Source organism: Gossypium hirsutum, chromosome D11 (assembly GCF_007990345.1).
Source record: "Gossypium hirsutum isolate 1008001.06 chromosome D11, Gossypium_hirsutum_v2.1, whole genome shotgun sequence".
Taxonomy (NCBI): Eukaryota; Viridiplantae; Streptophyta; class Magnoliopsida; order Malvales; family Malvaceae; genus Gossypium; species Gossypium hirsutum.
In genome coordinates, this window is record NC_053447.1 from 5,261,925 (window position 1) to 5,276,171 (window position 14,247).

Below are 14,247 nucleotides of genomic sequence, written 5' to 3' on the forward strand. Positions count from 1 at the left end.
ACTATTAAACCAAGTAGAAAGGAAGGAAGAAAAAACTCTTAATTCCAGCGTTAGCTAAAAGCTGGAATTCTCTGTTATATGTATATAAATACAAAAGAAATAAAGCAGCATCATTCTGCCATTGCTTAATGCAGAAACAATCAATAACGACTTTTAAAGCTCTCTTCTTTGCTTCAGATCTTTCCATTTTTGTTTTCAGGTATATTTCTTTTGTTTCCGAGTTAGATTTCTTTGTTTTGTTGTTGATCTAGTGTAATAAGAGTCTTGAACTTGTATCGGCTTATCTCTTCCATCTGTGCTGAGCTAAATTTTGAACAATTTTTTATATGATATCAATTGTTGTTTATTGGTTCAAAATTATTATATTTATTTAGAAAAAAATTATTTTAAAATGTGATAACGGTTTCTTTCTTGTTTTCCAAGGCATAGATTGTTTTCCTAGATCTTGATGTTCGAACAATATAATTCTGGCAATTTCAATTATATGATCCGTTGCTATATTCACACACACACACATATATATATGAAGAGGGGTATACCTGCACTTGTATAAATTTAGATTTAATATTTTTTAGTGTATGCGAGTAAAACTTAATTTAGTTTTACTATAAGTGGATTTATTTGAATTTCTTAGATATGTTGCATTTTTCAATGATGTATTAGCCTAGTTATGATGTTTGTTTTCATAAACATTTCAGGTTTGTATTTTTGAAGATTTGATTGGAAAAGGAAGGAAATAGTTACCATGGCTTTAGGAAGATACAATAGGGTAGATAATAATAACAATAAGTCTTCGAGTTATTGTTCCACCGTCACCATTGTGATTTTCATGGGATTATGTTTGGTTGGGATTTGGATGATAACTTCGTCCTGGGTTGTCCCGGTCCAAAACGGGGATGATCCGGCTGAAGAAAAGAAAAATCAGCTCAAGGATCAGGTTGAGACGGTAATCGTGGATAGCAATGACAGAGACAATAAGCCGCAGTTTGAAGATAAGCCTAATGATCTACGTAAAGATGGCCCGGAAAAGAATTTAGACGTGAGTCTGGCTAAAGATAAGGGCAAAGCCAACTTAGCTGCAGAAGAAAATCAGGAGAAAACTGAAGAGGCTAAGTGGGACAAGTCTAAGAAGGATAATCAGCAATTCAATTCTGTAGGTGGAGAGAAAAACGTTTACAACAGTGAGAATCTGGGTGGACAAGGGTCTGAAAGCAACAATGAGAAACCTCATTCTATTAAGGATGACAAGAAATCTGGTTCTGATTATGCTGAAAAGAAAGGAGATGAAAGCACTTCCAGGACTTACGGGGATAAGGTTGATAAAAATGATGACAAGGTGTCGGATAAACGCTCAGCTGATCAGGTGAAAAAGAAGAGTTCAAATGAAGATTCCCCAAAAGGAGATAAGGTGTTTGATAAAAGCTTTGTTGATCAGGTGGAAAAGAGCTCAAATGAAGTTTTCCCTAAAGGGGATAAGGTTGACAAAAATAATGACAATGGGTTCGATAAAAGCTCTGATAGTCAAGTGAAAAAGAGTTCAAATGAAGATGCCCCAAAAGGAGATAAGGTGTTTGATAAAAGCTTTGATGATCAGGTGAAAAAGAGATCAAATGAAGTTTTCCCTAAAGGGGATAAGGTTGACAAAAATAATGACAATGGGTTCGATAAAAGCTCTGATAGTCAAGTGAAAAAGAGTTCAAATGAAGATGCCCCAAAAGAAGATAAGGTGTTTGATAAAAGCTTTGATGATCAGGTGAAAAAGAGATCAAATGAAGTTTTCCCTAAAGGGGATAAGGTTGACAAAAATAATGACAATGTGTTCGATAAAAGCTCTGATAGTCAAGTGAAAAAGAGCTCAAATGAAGTTTTCCCATCTGTTGCTCAATCTGAGCTTTTGAATGAAACCATGATTCAGAATGGATCATTCACTACTCAAGCGGCAGAATCAAATAAAGAAAAAAATGCTGAGTCATCATCAAACTCATCATCAAAGGATTACAGTTGGAAGCTTTGCAATTCCACTGCCGGGCCTGATTTTATCCCATGCCTTGACAATTGTGAAGCCATCAGGAATCTTCCTACTAATATACATTATGAGCATCGAGAAAGGCACTGTCCAGAAGTGCCACCAACCTGCCTTGTTCCTCTTCCTGAAGGATACAAATTCCCAATAGAGTGGCCGAAAAGTAGGGACAAGGTACTTGAACTTAACATGTGCTGGTTTAAGTTTTCACTTTGGTTTTGTGCCTGATAAGATGAATTAACAAAAGCTTTCCTCCTTCAGATTTGGTACAAAAATGTTCCCCACTCCAAACTAGTAGAATTTAAGGGGGGTCAGAATTGGTTGAAAATTACTGGGGATTACTTAACATTTCCTGGTGGTGGAACCCAGTTTAGGAGAGGTGCACTTCATTATATCGACTTTATACAACAGGTGAGTGCTCGAAGTGAACGTATATCTTTGAATTTCTTTATTATATCATATATATAATTTATTACTGTGTCTCACTCCTTCCGGTGTGGTCACTACTTGTTGAATATTCATTCTTGTCTTTCTATTTGTTAACTATTATTACAGTGGTAAACTTATACATATAACACATGATAAAAGCTTTGATATGAATGTCATTTGATCTGAAGCTATAGCTTAAAATGACACTTCAGTACCTTACAGTGAAACACAATAGCTATTGTTTATCAGTTCCTTTGATTTCCATTATGAGCCAACCGTGATTGTTTTGATAGTAATGAATTCTACGAAAACAACATATCATCCATGTCAATATTATGCTTACCTATAATGCATTGGCTTAAAATTTGTGTTACAACCAAACTGTTCATTAAGGCCTATTGAGATTTTAATGAGTGCATATTTCCTAATAAGTTAATACTTCCTGTAATTACAAGTTGTAGAAAAAGCCTATCTACCGTAAAAGAAGCAATTTAGTGGATTTTAACTTAGAAATTAACCCTATAGGCAGCTAGCAGAGGCAAACATAATGAGTACTTCCAAGCAGATTTTTATTTTAATAGGCATGTTAAAACTACAATTTTACAGTCCATGAAAGAGGTCATGAGCTTATACTTGAAGCCTTTCCTGGATGTGAAATTTTTTGTTTTTATTGGAGCATTTCTTCCAATAAGTTGAAATTGATTCATCAAATCTTCATTTTTAATTGCTCATTAATTCTAGTAGGGATTGGAGTATTCATGAATAAGTTTTAGTTAACAGGCATGCCCGTAAGGAGCGTCAAGAAGTTCATAGTATCTCAATTCAGGACACATTTTGATATATGTTTTAATGTATGCTTATGTGTGCATATGATATATCTTTTTCATTTCTCTCGAGGCGCTCATCCACAACTTTGATTGCGTGAATCTTTCTACAAATATTTTATGCTTTAAAAGAATGTTTGTTTACCACGTCTGGAATTACCTGTTGCATTCCGATAATGATGACAATAAGCAAAAAATTACTTTTATTCATGGTCAATATTTTCCTCTCCTGCATGTTATATCAACTTGCGCTTGGTGTTTGATTATTCATGCAGGCTGTACCTGATATAGCATGGGGAAAACGCTCTCGTGTAATATTGGACGTCGGATGTGGGGTTGCCAGCTTTGGAGGTTATCTTTTTGAAAGAAATGTGCTGGCCATGTCCCTAGCACCAAAAGATGAACATGAAGCTCAAGTACAATTTGCACTTGAAAGGGGCATTCCTGCTGTGTCTGCTGTGATGGGTACTAAAAGACTTCCCTACCCTGGCACTGTATTTGATATTATTCATTGTGCACGATGTAGAGTGCCATGGCACATAGAAGGTATATTACAACCTACTTCACAAAATTTTAATTATGAGCTTATCATGCCATGCATTTTATGGGATTGGCTGTGCTTGAATATTTGTTGGTCTTAGCAATATGCAGGTGGTAAACTCCTCTTGGAGCTCAATCGTTTGCTGCGACCCGGTGGTTTCTTTTTGTGGTCTGCTACTCCTGTTTATCAGTTAAAAGCTCAAGATGTTGAAATCTGGAAGGGTATATAATTCGATTGTACCGTCTTTGGCCTTGTATGAGAACTATTTTGTGTCTTACTGCTGCTTAATTTATGTGTGGATTTTGTGCAGCTATGATTGAACAAACAAAAGCTATGTGCTGGGAGCTTGTAAACAAAACTTCTAAAGAACCAATAAATAAGGTGGCCATAGCAACATTTAGAAAGCCTACATCTAATGAGTGCTATGAGCAAAGGTCACAACAAGAACCTCCACTATGTCCCGAGTCCGATGATCCAAACGCGGCTTGGTAATACTTTTTTTTCCCTCTAACTTGGATGTAAAAACTATATTCCGGCTAAAACTATTCTAGCACTACTTTATATGATGACACCAGAAATATCCACTGAACAGTAAACAAGATAACATGCATTCTTTGAGTAAGCTACGGAAATACTCTTTTTCTAAACTCAGCACAACTATCTGATTGACCTGTAGGAACAAAACGCATATTACTTATCCAAAGAATCTCGTTGCTCTTTCCACTGGTACTTTAGAATAAATATGGATCTCTTGCAATATAGCTATCCAAAGAGCCATTCGTTTTGTTTCTTATCGACAGGAATGTGCCACTTCAAACATGCATGCACAAAGTGCCTCTAGATCCATCAGAACGTGGGTCTAAGTGGCCTGAGGAATGGCCAGCAAGGTTGGAAAAATCACCTTACTGGTTGTTGAGTTCCCAAGTTGGAGTTTATGGCAAAGCAGCACCAGAAGATCTTGCTGCAGACAATGAGCATTGGAAACAGGTGGTAACCAAGTCATACATGCAAGGAATGGGAATAAATTGGTCATCAATCAGAAATGTCATGGACATGAAAGCTGTTTATGGAGGGTAAGCAACAATTTCCATTTTCTCTATGAAGTAGGAAGGAAATAACGGTTTGACAGGCTTCCCTTTTAGTTATTCTGACTGTGGTATGCGCACAGATTTGCTGCGGCACTCAAAGATATGAATTTATGGGTCATGAATGTGATCCCAGTTGACTCTCCAGATACACTTCCCATAATTTATGAAAGAGGTCTGTTTGGCATATATCATGATTGGTGTGAATCATTTAGCACCTATCCAAGATCTTACGATCTTCTCCATGCCGACCATATATTCTCCAGGGTTAAAAAGAGGTTTGTATTTTTCATATTTCTTTGAGTCATAGTTCCATAACCTGTTCTTTTAATAAATAAAAATTCCATTTACCTTTTCATCATGTATGGTTTAGAACCAGAATCCCTGTTTCCAGTGTAAGCCATAATATGCTATTAATCATCTGCTTCACCCTTTAACTTTGCCATTGTTTACGAGCACGTAGGTGCAATTTCGTGGCTGTGGTTGCCGAGGTGGATCGTATTTTAAGACCGGGAGGAAAGCTTATTGCTCGGGATGATGTCGAAACCATTACCGAGCTGGAGAATATGGTACGGTCCATGCATTGGGAAGTCCGGTTGAGTTACTCTAAGGACAAGGAAGGCTTGCTGTGTGTCCAGAAATCCATGTGGCGACCTACAGAGGTGGAGACGCTCACATATGCCATTGCTTAGGCATGCTATCTCCTATCATCACATTCTCATTTTTGCCACATTTTGCAATTTTTGGGAATTAGTTCTCTATGTTATAGCCTTTGTAGGCTTGTATCATGTAGGCCTTTAGTTTATTATTTTTTATTTTATTTTATTCCTTTAAACTCTGAGCTTGGCGTTTCCAAGTTTTCCTGTAATATCATACTGTGAGTTCTTCAATGGAAAATAATGTTCAGGCATTATGGCTGGAACATTTATAGAAACTAAATCTGGCAATAATGTTACAAAAACCACTACTAATTAAAGATATTAAAATATACGATCAATTAAATGATAAAAAGCAATACAAATACAAAATCTTTGAAATTTCAATACTGGAAAATTTTAAGCTTAAATTCAAGAGCTTATAAGAAACAAGAACGAAAATGGAAATATGATTCATTGTTACAATGTTTAACCACCATATATTATGAACAGCGTTAAAAAAAAAAGAGATTATAAAAGAAATTATTATTATTATTATCTTTTTACTATTTTCTTTAGTCGCTCTTTCCTTTCTTTATATTTAATCTTTTAAATTATTTTTGTAACACTTCATAAGTCCATTTCTTGCATTGCCATATGTCTCAGCTAAGGTAGGGTATAACCATTGTCCCCCTTTAATCGAGGGGTTTAGGGTAGCGGCCTTAAAGACACCCACGGATAACACTTCATTTGGTACCATCTGACTGATCTCATTCAATGATCAACCACCCGCATGCTTCATACCTACTATAGGAAGGCCACTTGTCTTTGGCACTAGCTGGCCCCTCTATTAGGACACCCACTTTTAGTGAACCCTCCATTATGCCACTCGCTTATAGCAACGTGTTCTTATCTTTAGAAGGACCATTAAGACTTAACAACTTTGTACTACTTCAACAAATGAAATGTCAAAGTAGGATCACGCAGTACCACACTTGATGACAATTAACGTATAACAAACTTGCCACCTAGCCGGCCATACCAATTGGCCACCATTCGTACTGTCAATGACATGGTACTATCAAGCAAGGAGACCTTCCCCTTATATACACCTCAACCCAGAGGTTCACCTTTATTACTCCCTTAAACCCTAACACTTTATAACCTCTTCTCCTTATCTACTTACTCCTTCCTTCCTACTTCGATTTTTAACCTATAATAGGTGAACTGACTTTCTAATCACCATCATCATTTCCTCCCTATCTTCTCCTTAAATATTAGTATCAATAAAAGGTATACATGTAAAAAAAATATTGACGTATTTATAATATTATTGTTGTTAATTATAATTATCTTTTTTTATAAAATAATTTGTTTTTCATATTACAATTTATAAGATTATTTTAAATTACTTTTATTGTTTTTTTTATAATAAATTTTTTTATTGTATAATTGTTTTTCATAAATTTGTTTGTTAATATAAATTTTTATAATAAAAATATTACCATATTTATTTACTATAATTATTTTAATGAAAAATTTTCAAATTTAAGAATAAAACATATATTTTATATTATGAATTATCGATTATATATACCTCTAATATGTATTATCAATTTTTTAGCTTAAGAATAAATTTACATTTGTTTTTATTCTTTAAAATATAATTACATGGACAATCATTATTAATCTATGCATTACACGAGTTTCTAGCTGTTTTTCCTTTCTGTTTCATAACCAACGTAGTTTCTAGCTGTTTTCTCCGATGATAATTTTAAAATCCTCATTATTTTTATCTAAATAAGTAAATTACTTTCTGGAAATTTGAAATTTTTTTTTGAAAGAAATGACACTCGTTCAAACACATTCTAATACAAAATTAAAAACTTATAGTTTTCTAAAAGAAAAGGGTGTCCCAAGTTACATTGAACTTAAAATTAACTGTTGTCGGATCCGGAACTTTTAAAGGTAAAATCCCCTCAGTAACTGCATTTTCTAAGGTTCAAACTTTTGTTTTTACCTCTATAGAAGCAACGTTGGTAGCTAGCTACCACCTCAACAATCAACTTGTTTGTAATTTGAATTTTTTTTTTACAATTACAATCACAATCAGAAGTAATAGATATCCTGATAAATGAAATAAATGTAGACAATACTTGGAAATAAATCTAAATATTATATTTATGCATGATGAGATTTGAATATGAAATTTTTATTCATAAAGCTTCAATCTTACTAAAAAAAATTAAAAATAATTATTTGGTATATTAGCCGTTAAAAGTTTTAATTTCAAAAGTGAATTAAAATTTTACCATATATCTTTAAATTATTTTTAAAAAATAAAAAATAAATAAAAACATGTTCAAATTTTAAACTGAAAACGAAAACGTCAAATTTCCAATTACACTTCCTAAACAAAAAGTAATGTTAGTTAAGGAGATACGGTCAAGCCTCATAACAACTTCGCCGAAGCGAGTCCCGGGGACTCATTCGGTTAAAAATAAGGCCTTTTTTTTTTCAGGTTCAGCTTCAACAGCCTACTTTTATGCAAATGTTTCCATCTATTTTCACCCAAAATAAAAATCCCAAAACATCTCATGCTTCTATCAAATTATTGTCTCTTAATAATTTTTTAACCATTGCAAGAGATATTAATCACTTAAAAAATAAAAAATAAAAAAGAGAGAAAGAAATGGAAGATGAAATTAAGCATGGAAACGTGACACATGTGCCTAACAAAGGAAGCCCCGAAAGCCCACATGTAGCATGTAGTGATAGCAATCACAATCAGAACAACAACAACAATAAAGAACAAGACCGTTTCCTTCCCATAGCAAACGTCAGCCGGATTCTGAAAAAAGTTATCCCAAGCAATGGTAAGATCTCCAAAGACGCGAAAGAAACGATTCAAGAATGCGTGTCGGAATTCATCAGCTTCGTGACAGGGGAGGCATCGGACAAATGCCAAAGAGAGAAAAGGAAGACCATCAATGGAGATGATATCATATGGGCAATCACCACATTAGGGTTTGAGGAATACGTAGGACCCTTGAAATTGTACTTAAGCAAATATAGAGAGATGGAAGGGGAGAAGCTTATTTTCCCAAAGCAACAAAGATCGGACCAAAGGCGACAACATTCGGAATATGAACAAAATATAGTTTTCAACAACAATAACAATATTAATATTAATACTAATAGTAATAACAATGTATATTCTTCAATAAATGTTTACCCTTCTTTTGTTCCTTCGGATCAACCATTTTCCTTGCCTTTCTCCTCCAATTCCTTTCAAAAGCAATTACAGTAGCCAGATTTGATTCAGTGGGACATTGGTAAGAACAGTTGATTTTTTTTTCTTCTTTTTTAATTCACTGCGATGTTAAATTAATTTCATATATACATTTGTTTACTATTTGCTTTGTAATATATTACTAACTTTATATGTTTTCGAGTAATTTAATCAACTCATCTCTTTATTTGACAAAAAAAAAGAGTTTTTTTTTTCTCTTCAAATGAATTTGAGTAACGTCATGTACCAAAATCAAATGATATGAAATATGATAATAAGGTAATTAATTTTGTTTGTGTAATCCAAATGCAGTAGATCTCAATTCATAAATACATATAGACTTTGAACTTATGTGATGGCCTAATGGTTAAGGGTGTTTATTGCTTCAGGTGTGGTCTAAGTTTGAATCCCGCTAGTCGCGTTGGTTGTTTGGGTTTTGCTTTGTTATTGTAATTCATCAAAATAAAATAATATATAGATTTTTTTTGTTATTATAAATTTATAATTTAATCTGATGTCACAAATCAAGTACAGGTCTGACCCCTAGGAGTTATTTGAGAGTGCAGCCGCCTAGGGTTCAGGGTTGGAAGGGGCCCCAAAAAATATTTTTTCAGCTTTTAACGTGGAAACAAAATTCAGACTAAAATAAATTAATTAAATGCCTAGCATGCCTAGAGCTTTCAATTTTTCACCATAAATATTTCATCTCTTAGGACCCAAAATTTTTTCAACTTTCATTGTATTACATTTTATAATTTTTTTTAAAAAAGGGCACAGATTATTGTTTCGTTTAGGGCTCCAAAAATATTAAGAACGAGCCTGATAAAGTAATACTATTGAAAATATAATACTACTAAATTTGTAAATTAAAGAAGAGAATATATATAAATAAAAATATAATTATATAGCTTCTCATCAATAACTCACTCTTTTTTAAACTATAATTATTTATAAAAACTAAAATTTGTACATAAATATTATATTCACCCGTGGGTGTCTAAAAAGTAATTATTATGAAATGTTATATATAAATATCTAAATATTTTTGTTCCCATGTGTTTATCTTAATAAACTAAGAACTTAACAATATGAATTTCATCTTTTAATTTTACAGAAATAAAAAAATAATAATCCCTCAATTTTAATGGGTCAAAAATTGAAATTTATTATGAAAATTGAGAATTTAGTCTAATATGATAAAGATTATCATATTAAACTTTTTCGATAAATTATTGATCTATAAATCACCGGTTTAGAAATTTATATGCGCAAAATAAATAAATAATAATTTATCAATTTATATGTAATAAATTAATAAAAAAAAATAGCGGATGAAGTTTATGTGTTTATATCACCAATTGCACTGACCTTCCAATTTTCGTAAAATATAACTTTTAACTTTTAAATTTTTATAAAATAGGGGATGAATTTCAAATAGCACCCAATTGAAACAATAGAATGAATTTTATAAATAAAAATAAGTATGTCATACCATCTACTCTATGTCTTTTATATTTCGTAAAATATAAATGAATTTTTTAAATGAATATTATTATTATTATTATTATTGTAATATTCTATATTATTTGTTAAGACTTTTACTATGTTAGTGTTACTCATCAATTACGTCTCAATTCAGTTAGAAAAATTACGAAAATATCATTTCGTAATTAAAACAAGTTATGTTATTTGACGGCACTTTAGTCTTTTTATTTTTTTTTAAATTCAATAAAAACATGTATATGGCAGGATTTGAACCTATATCAATTGCATCAATAAAAACTTTAACTTATCACTAAACTAAAGCTTTATTTTAATATTTTTATACATTTTAATTTTATTATGCACACATAGGGGAGAAGCTGAAAATTTTTTTTGGGGGGGGCAGAATTAAATTGTATATCTTTACAATAGTTAAAATGCAATTTCACCATTTTAATGGCCTATATCTTTATAATTTTTAAAGGATCAAATCAATTTTTTATCATTTTTTGGGGGCCAAAAATTTTACAATTACTAATTTGAAATTTTATAAATTATAAAGGGGCTTAAATGAAATATTTACCAGCCCTTGGCTTCACCACTGTGCACACTTTATTATCTCTGTTGTATATATTTCATAATTAATTTAATTATTTATTGTATATTAGGGGAGAAGCCAAAAAAATTTTTGGGGGGCCAGAATTGTAACAGCCCAATTTTGGGCCTAGTTGGAACAGTGGTTTCGGGACCACGAATCCGACGAATAAAAATTTATTTTTCTTATATTTTTATGGTCTACGATTTCACGGAATGATTTTGTGAAAATTTCGTTCGAAAATTTCGACGTTTGGGCACTCAATTTAGTCAGAAGGACTAAATTGTAAAAAGTGCAAAAGTTGAGTTCTACATGTTAGAGTTGTTCAATTGTTATGAAACTTTAAATTGGAGGTCCTTATATGGTAAGTAGACCATTGGTTAAGTTGGTAGACAAAAATGGGCATGAGATAAGTGAAATAGGAAATTTTTAAGTTAGGGGCAATTTGGTAATCTAGTAATTAAAATGAATTAAAAGGGAAAAAGATGGCAAATTGGGCTCATCTTCTTCATTGGGACGAAATCAGCAAGGGGGGAGCCATTTTTAGGGTTTTCAAGCTTCCAAGCTCCATAGTTAGTGATTCTAAGCCCCGTTTTTAATGTTCATTACGTTTTTGGAGTCTCGGTAACTTGATTTTGCTTATTCTAGCAATAATTTAATCTAGGGTTTATATTTGGAAAAATACTCATATGTGAAATGTGTTTATTTTGATGTTTTATGGTAGAATATGAAGCTAGAAATTATGTTAAGCAACTTTTGCTTGGCGATTTTGAGTGAAAATGAGTAAAACGACATAATCAATAAAAATATTAAATGTTCATAAGTAAGTGTTAGAATGGGAATTTGGTGTTGTCATAGAAGGGAAAAATTTTCAGCATGTCATAATACATAAGAATAAGGGATAAAGTTTAATTTCGGAGCCTAGGGGCAAAATTGTAATTTTGTGAAACTTTAGGGGCAAAAATGTAATTTTTTCAAAATGTGATTTTTGGACTGGATTGAATAATGTGAGTGTTAAATAAGTTAAATGTGTTATTATAAGTCAAGAAAGACAAGGAATTGACTTTGATTAGTGAAAAAAAATGAGAAAAAGTGAGAAATTTCCCGATTGAACATTCGGAATAAAAAGGGATACGAATGAAGTGACAGAAATGACCACATATGTGGCATGGACTGTGTGTAGGCCACTATATGAAAGTGAAAGTGTTGGTCACGTGTGTAGTACTGTGTGAAGGCTACAATGTGTACCGAGAAGCTTTGGTCACGTGTGTAGTACTGTGTGAAGGCTACTACGTGAATCGATAAATAATGGTCACATGTGTAATACTAAGTGAAGGCTACAATATGTACCGAGAAGCTTTGGTCACGTGTGTAGTACTTTCTGAAGGCTACTATGTGAATTGATAAATGATGGTCACATGTGTAGTACTAAGTGAAGGCTACTATGTGTACCGAAAAGCTTTAGTCACATATGTAGTACTATGTGAAGGCTACTACGTGAATCGTAAAACTTGATCACGTGTATAGTACTATGTGAAGGCTATTACGTGAACCGTAAAAATTGATCACGTGTGTAGTACTATGTGAAGGCTACTACGTGTATCGAATGATAATGGTAACATGGGTGGTACTATGTGAAAACCCCAAATATTTGTTGTTATATCGACATGTTTAACGAGATATGAGAATGTGATTGAAATGTGATAAGTTACGAAAGAGTGACTGAAGTGATGAAGTCTTGCATTGTGTTATAAAATAAATGGTTATAGTGCTATGTGAATGAGAGATATTGGAATAGAATAGATTTGGACAGTGACGGTGACGTTAGTTTGAAAAATCACCAAAAATTTTAGAAATTGATTTAGTGGTTGAATGAGATATGAAATTAAAGCTTATTGAGTCTACTTTCATATAAAAGAAACAGACCAAGCAAAAGAGTTGTATATTTTGAGATATTTGAATTTTAGTGAGACAGGGTCGAAATGATTTCGGAATCCCCTGTTCTGACTTTGGAAAATCACTAAAAATTATAAAAGAATAATTATGAGTTATAATTTATATGCTTAGAATCCTTGATGAGTCTATTTTCAAATGAAATAAATGAAATTATCATCCAAATTCTGTACAGTGAGATAATTCATTTTTAGTGAAGAGAGGTCAGTGATGTTGAGCAGTGAAACAGGGGTGAATTTAAAGAATAAACTGTACTAATTGGCCAAGTAAAAAATTCTGAAATTTTTATGGTAAGAAGACATGTGAGTCTAGTTTCAGGGAAAATTAACGGATCTTAATTTGGAGCTCTGTAGCTTCAGATAAAAATTATTTGGTGATGCTGATTCAAATAGACAGCTTTGAATTTAAATATAAGTGAATAGTGAAATTATGTATAATGCTATTTAAGCATGTTTTATACATAAAGGATGTGGAATGGAGAGGAGGAGGAGGACAATAAAATGTATAAAAGAATTGTGTATAATGGTCATATGCCCGATTATAATCGGTAAATGTTAAATTGAATGGTAAATACGTATTGGTATCGAAGGAACTATTGCGGTGTTGAAAAGCAATTGATCAAATATATAAGAAATTTAGTCTTGATATATATATATGATAATAATGATATATGGATGATTATATCATTGAGTTGCATTGATTAATTCGGTTTATGTGATGGAAAAATGTCAAGAACATTTGTCTTTGCTATGTGATGATCATGATTTAAGCTCATATGGGAAAATAAAGTTTCATAGTATGAGAGTGTGGTATTGAAATATTAATTGGATTGAGAAATTAATTTGAATTGTGAACACGAAATATTGTGAATTGAATAAAATGGAAATGGAGCTTTGAATTACATAAGTAAGAATCGGGTCTCGTAGGCCCTATTTGTTATGAATATAATATTTTGAGGATATGTTATAAAGAATTATAAATGCATGCTAAAAATTTGAAGAGTTTAAATTTAAATAAATTTTGTAACTCGGTTTAATACGTTTACATGTGTAAGTGTTCTAGTAATGCCTCATACCCTATTCCGGAGTTGAATAAGGGTAAGGGGTGTTACAAGAATTAAATTGTATATCTTTACAATAGTTAAAATGTAATTTCACCATTTTAATGGCCTATATCTTTATAATTTTTAAAGGATCAAATCAAATTTTTATCATTTTTTGGGGGCCAAAAATTTTACAATTGCTAATTTGAAATTTTATAAATTATAAAGGGGCTTAAATGAAATGTTTACCAGCCCTTGGCTTCACCACTGTGCACACTTTATTATCTCTGTTGTATATATTTCATAATTAATTTAATTATTTATTGTATATTATTTTTAAATACAC

General features: G+C 32.2%; 2 protein-coding genes across 3 annotated transcripts; both read left to right on the forward strand.

Annotated features, from left to right (window-relative positions):
- Positions 1-5,836, forward strand: LOC107910847 (probable methyltransferase PMT26). 2 transcript variants are annotated; one of them, XM_041105654.1, is made up of 10 exons: positions 1-199; positions 699-1,435; positions 1,595-2,197; positions 2,285-2,434; positions 3,552-3,822; positions 3,928-4,038; positions 4,128-4,305; positions 4,618-4,890; positions 4,986-5,180; positions 5,366-5,836. In XM_041105654.1, the coding sequence occupies exons 2-10, from the start codon at positions 746-748 to the stop codon at positions 5,592-5,594; spliced, it is 2,700 nt and encodes an 899-aa protein (XP_040961588.1). In that variant the 5' UTR covers positions 1-199; positions 699-745; the 3' UTR covers positions 5,595-5,836. The 2 variants fall into 2 exon arrangements, with proteins under 2 accessions (XP_040961588.1, XP_040961587.1); XM_041105653.1 differs by having other exon boundaries at positions 699-2,197.
- A 2,341-nt stretch (positions 5,837-8,177) lies between these two features.
- LOC107911390 (nuclear transcription factor Y subunit B-3) lies at positions 8,178-9,043 on the forward strand. The gene has a single exon (XM_016839228.2). The coding sequence runs from the start codon at positions 8,230-8,232 to the stop codon at positions 8,845-8,847; it is 618 nt and encodes a 205-aa protein (XP_016694717.2). The 5' UTR covers positions 8,178-8,229; the 3' UTR covers positions 8,848-9,043.
- The last annotated feature ends 5,204 nt before the right edge of the window (positions 9,044-14,247 follow it).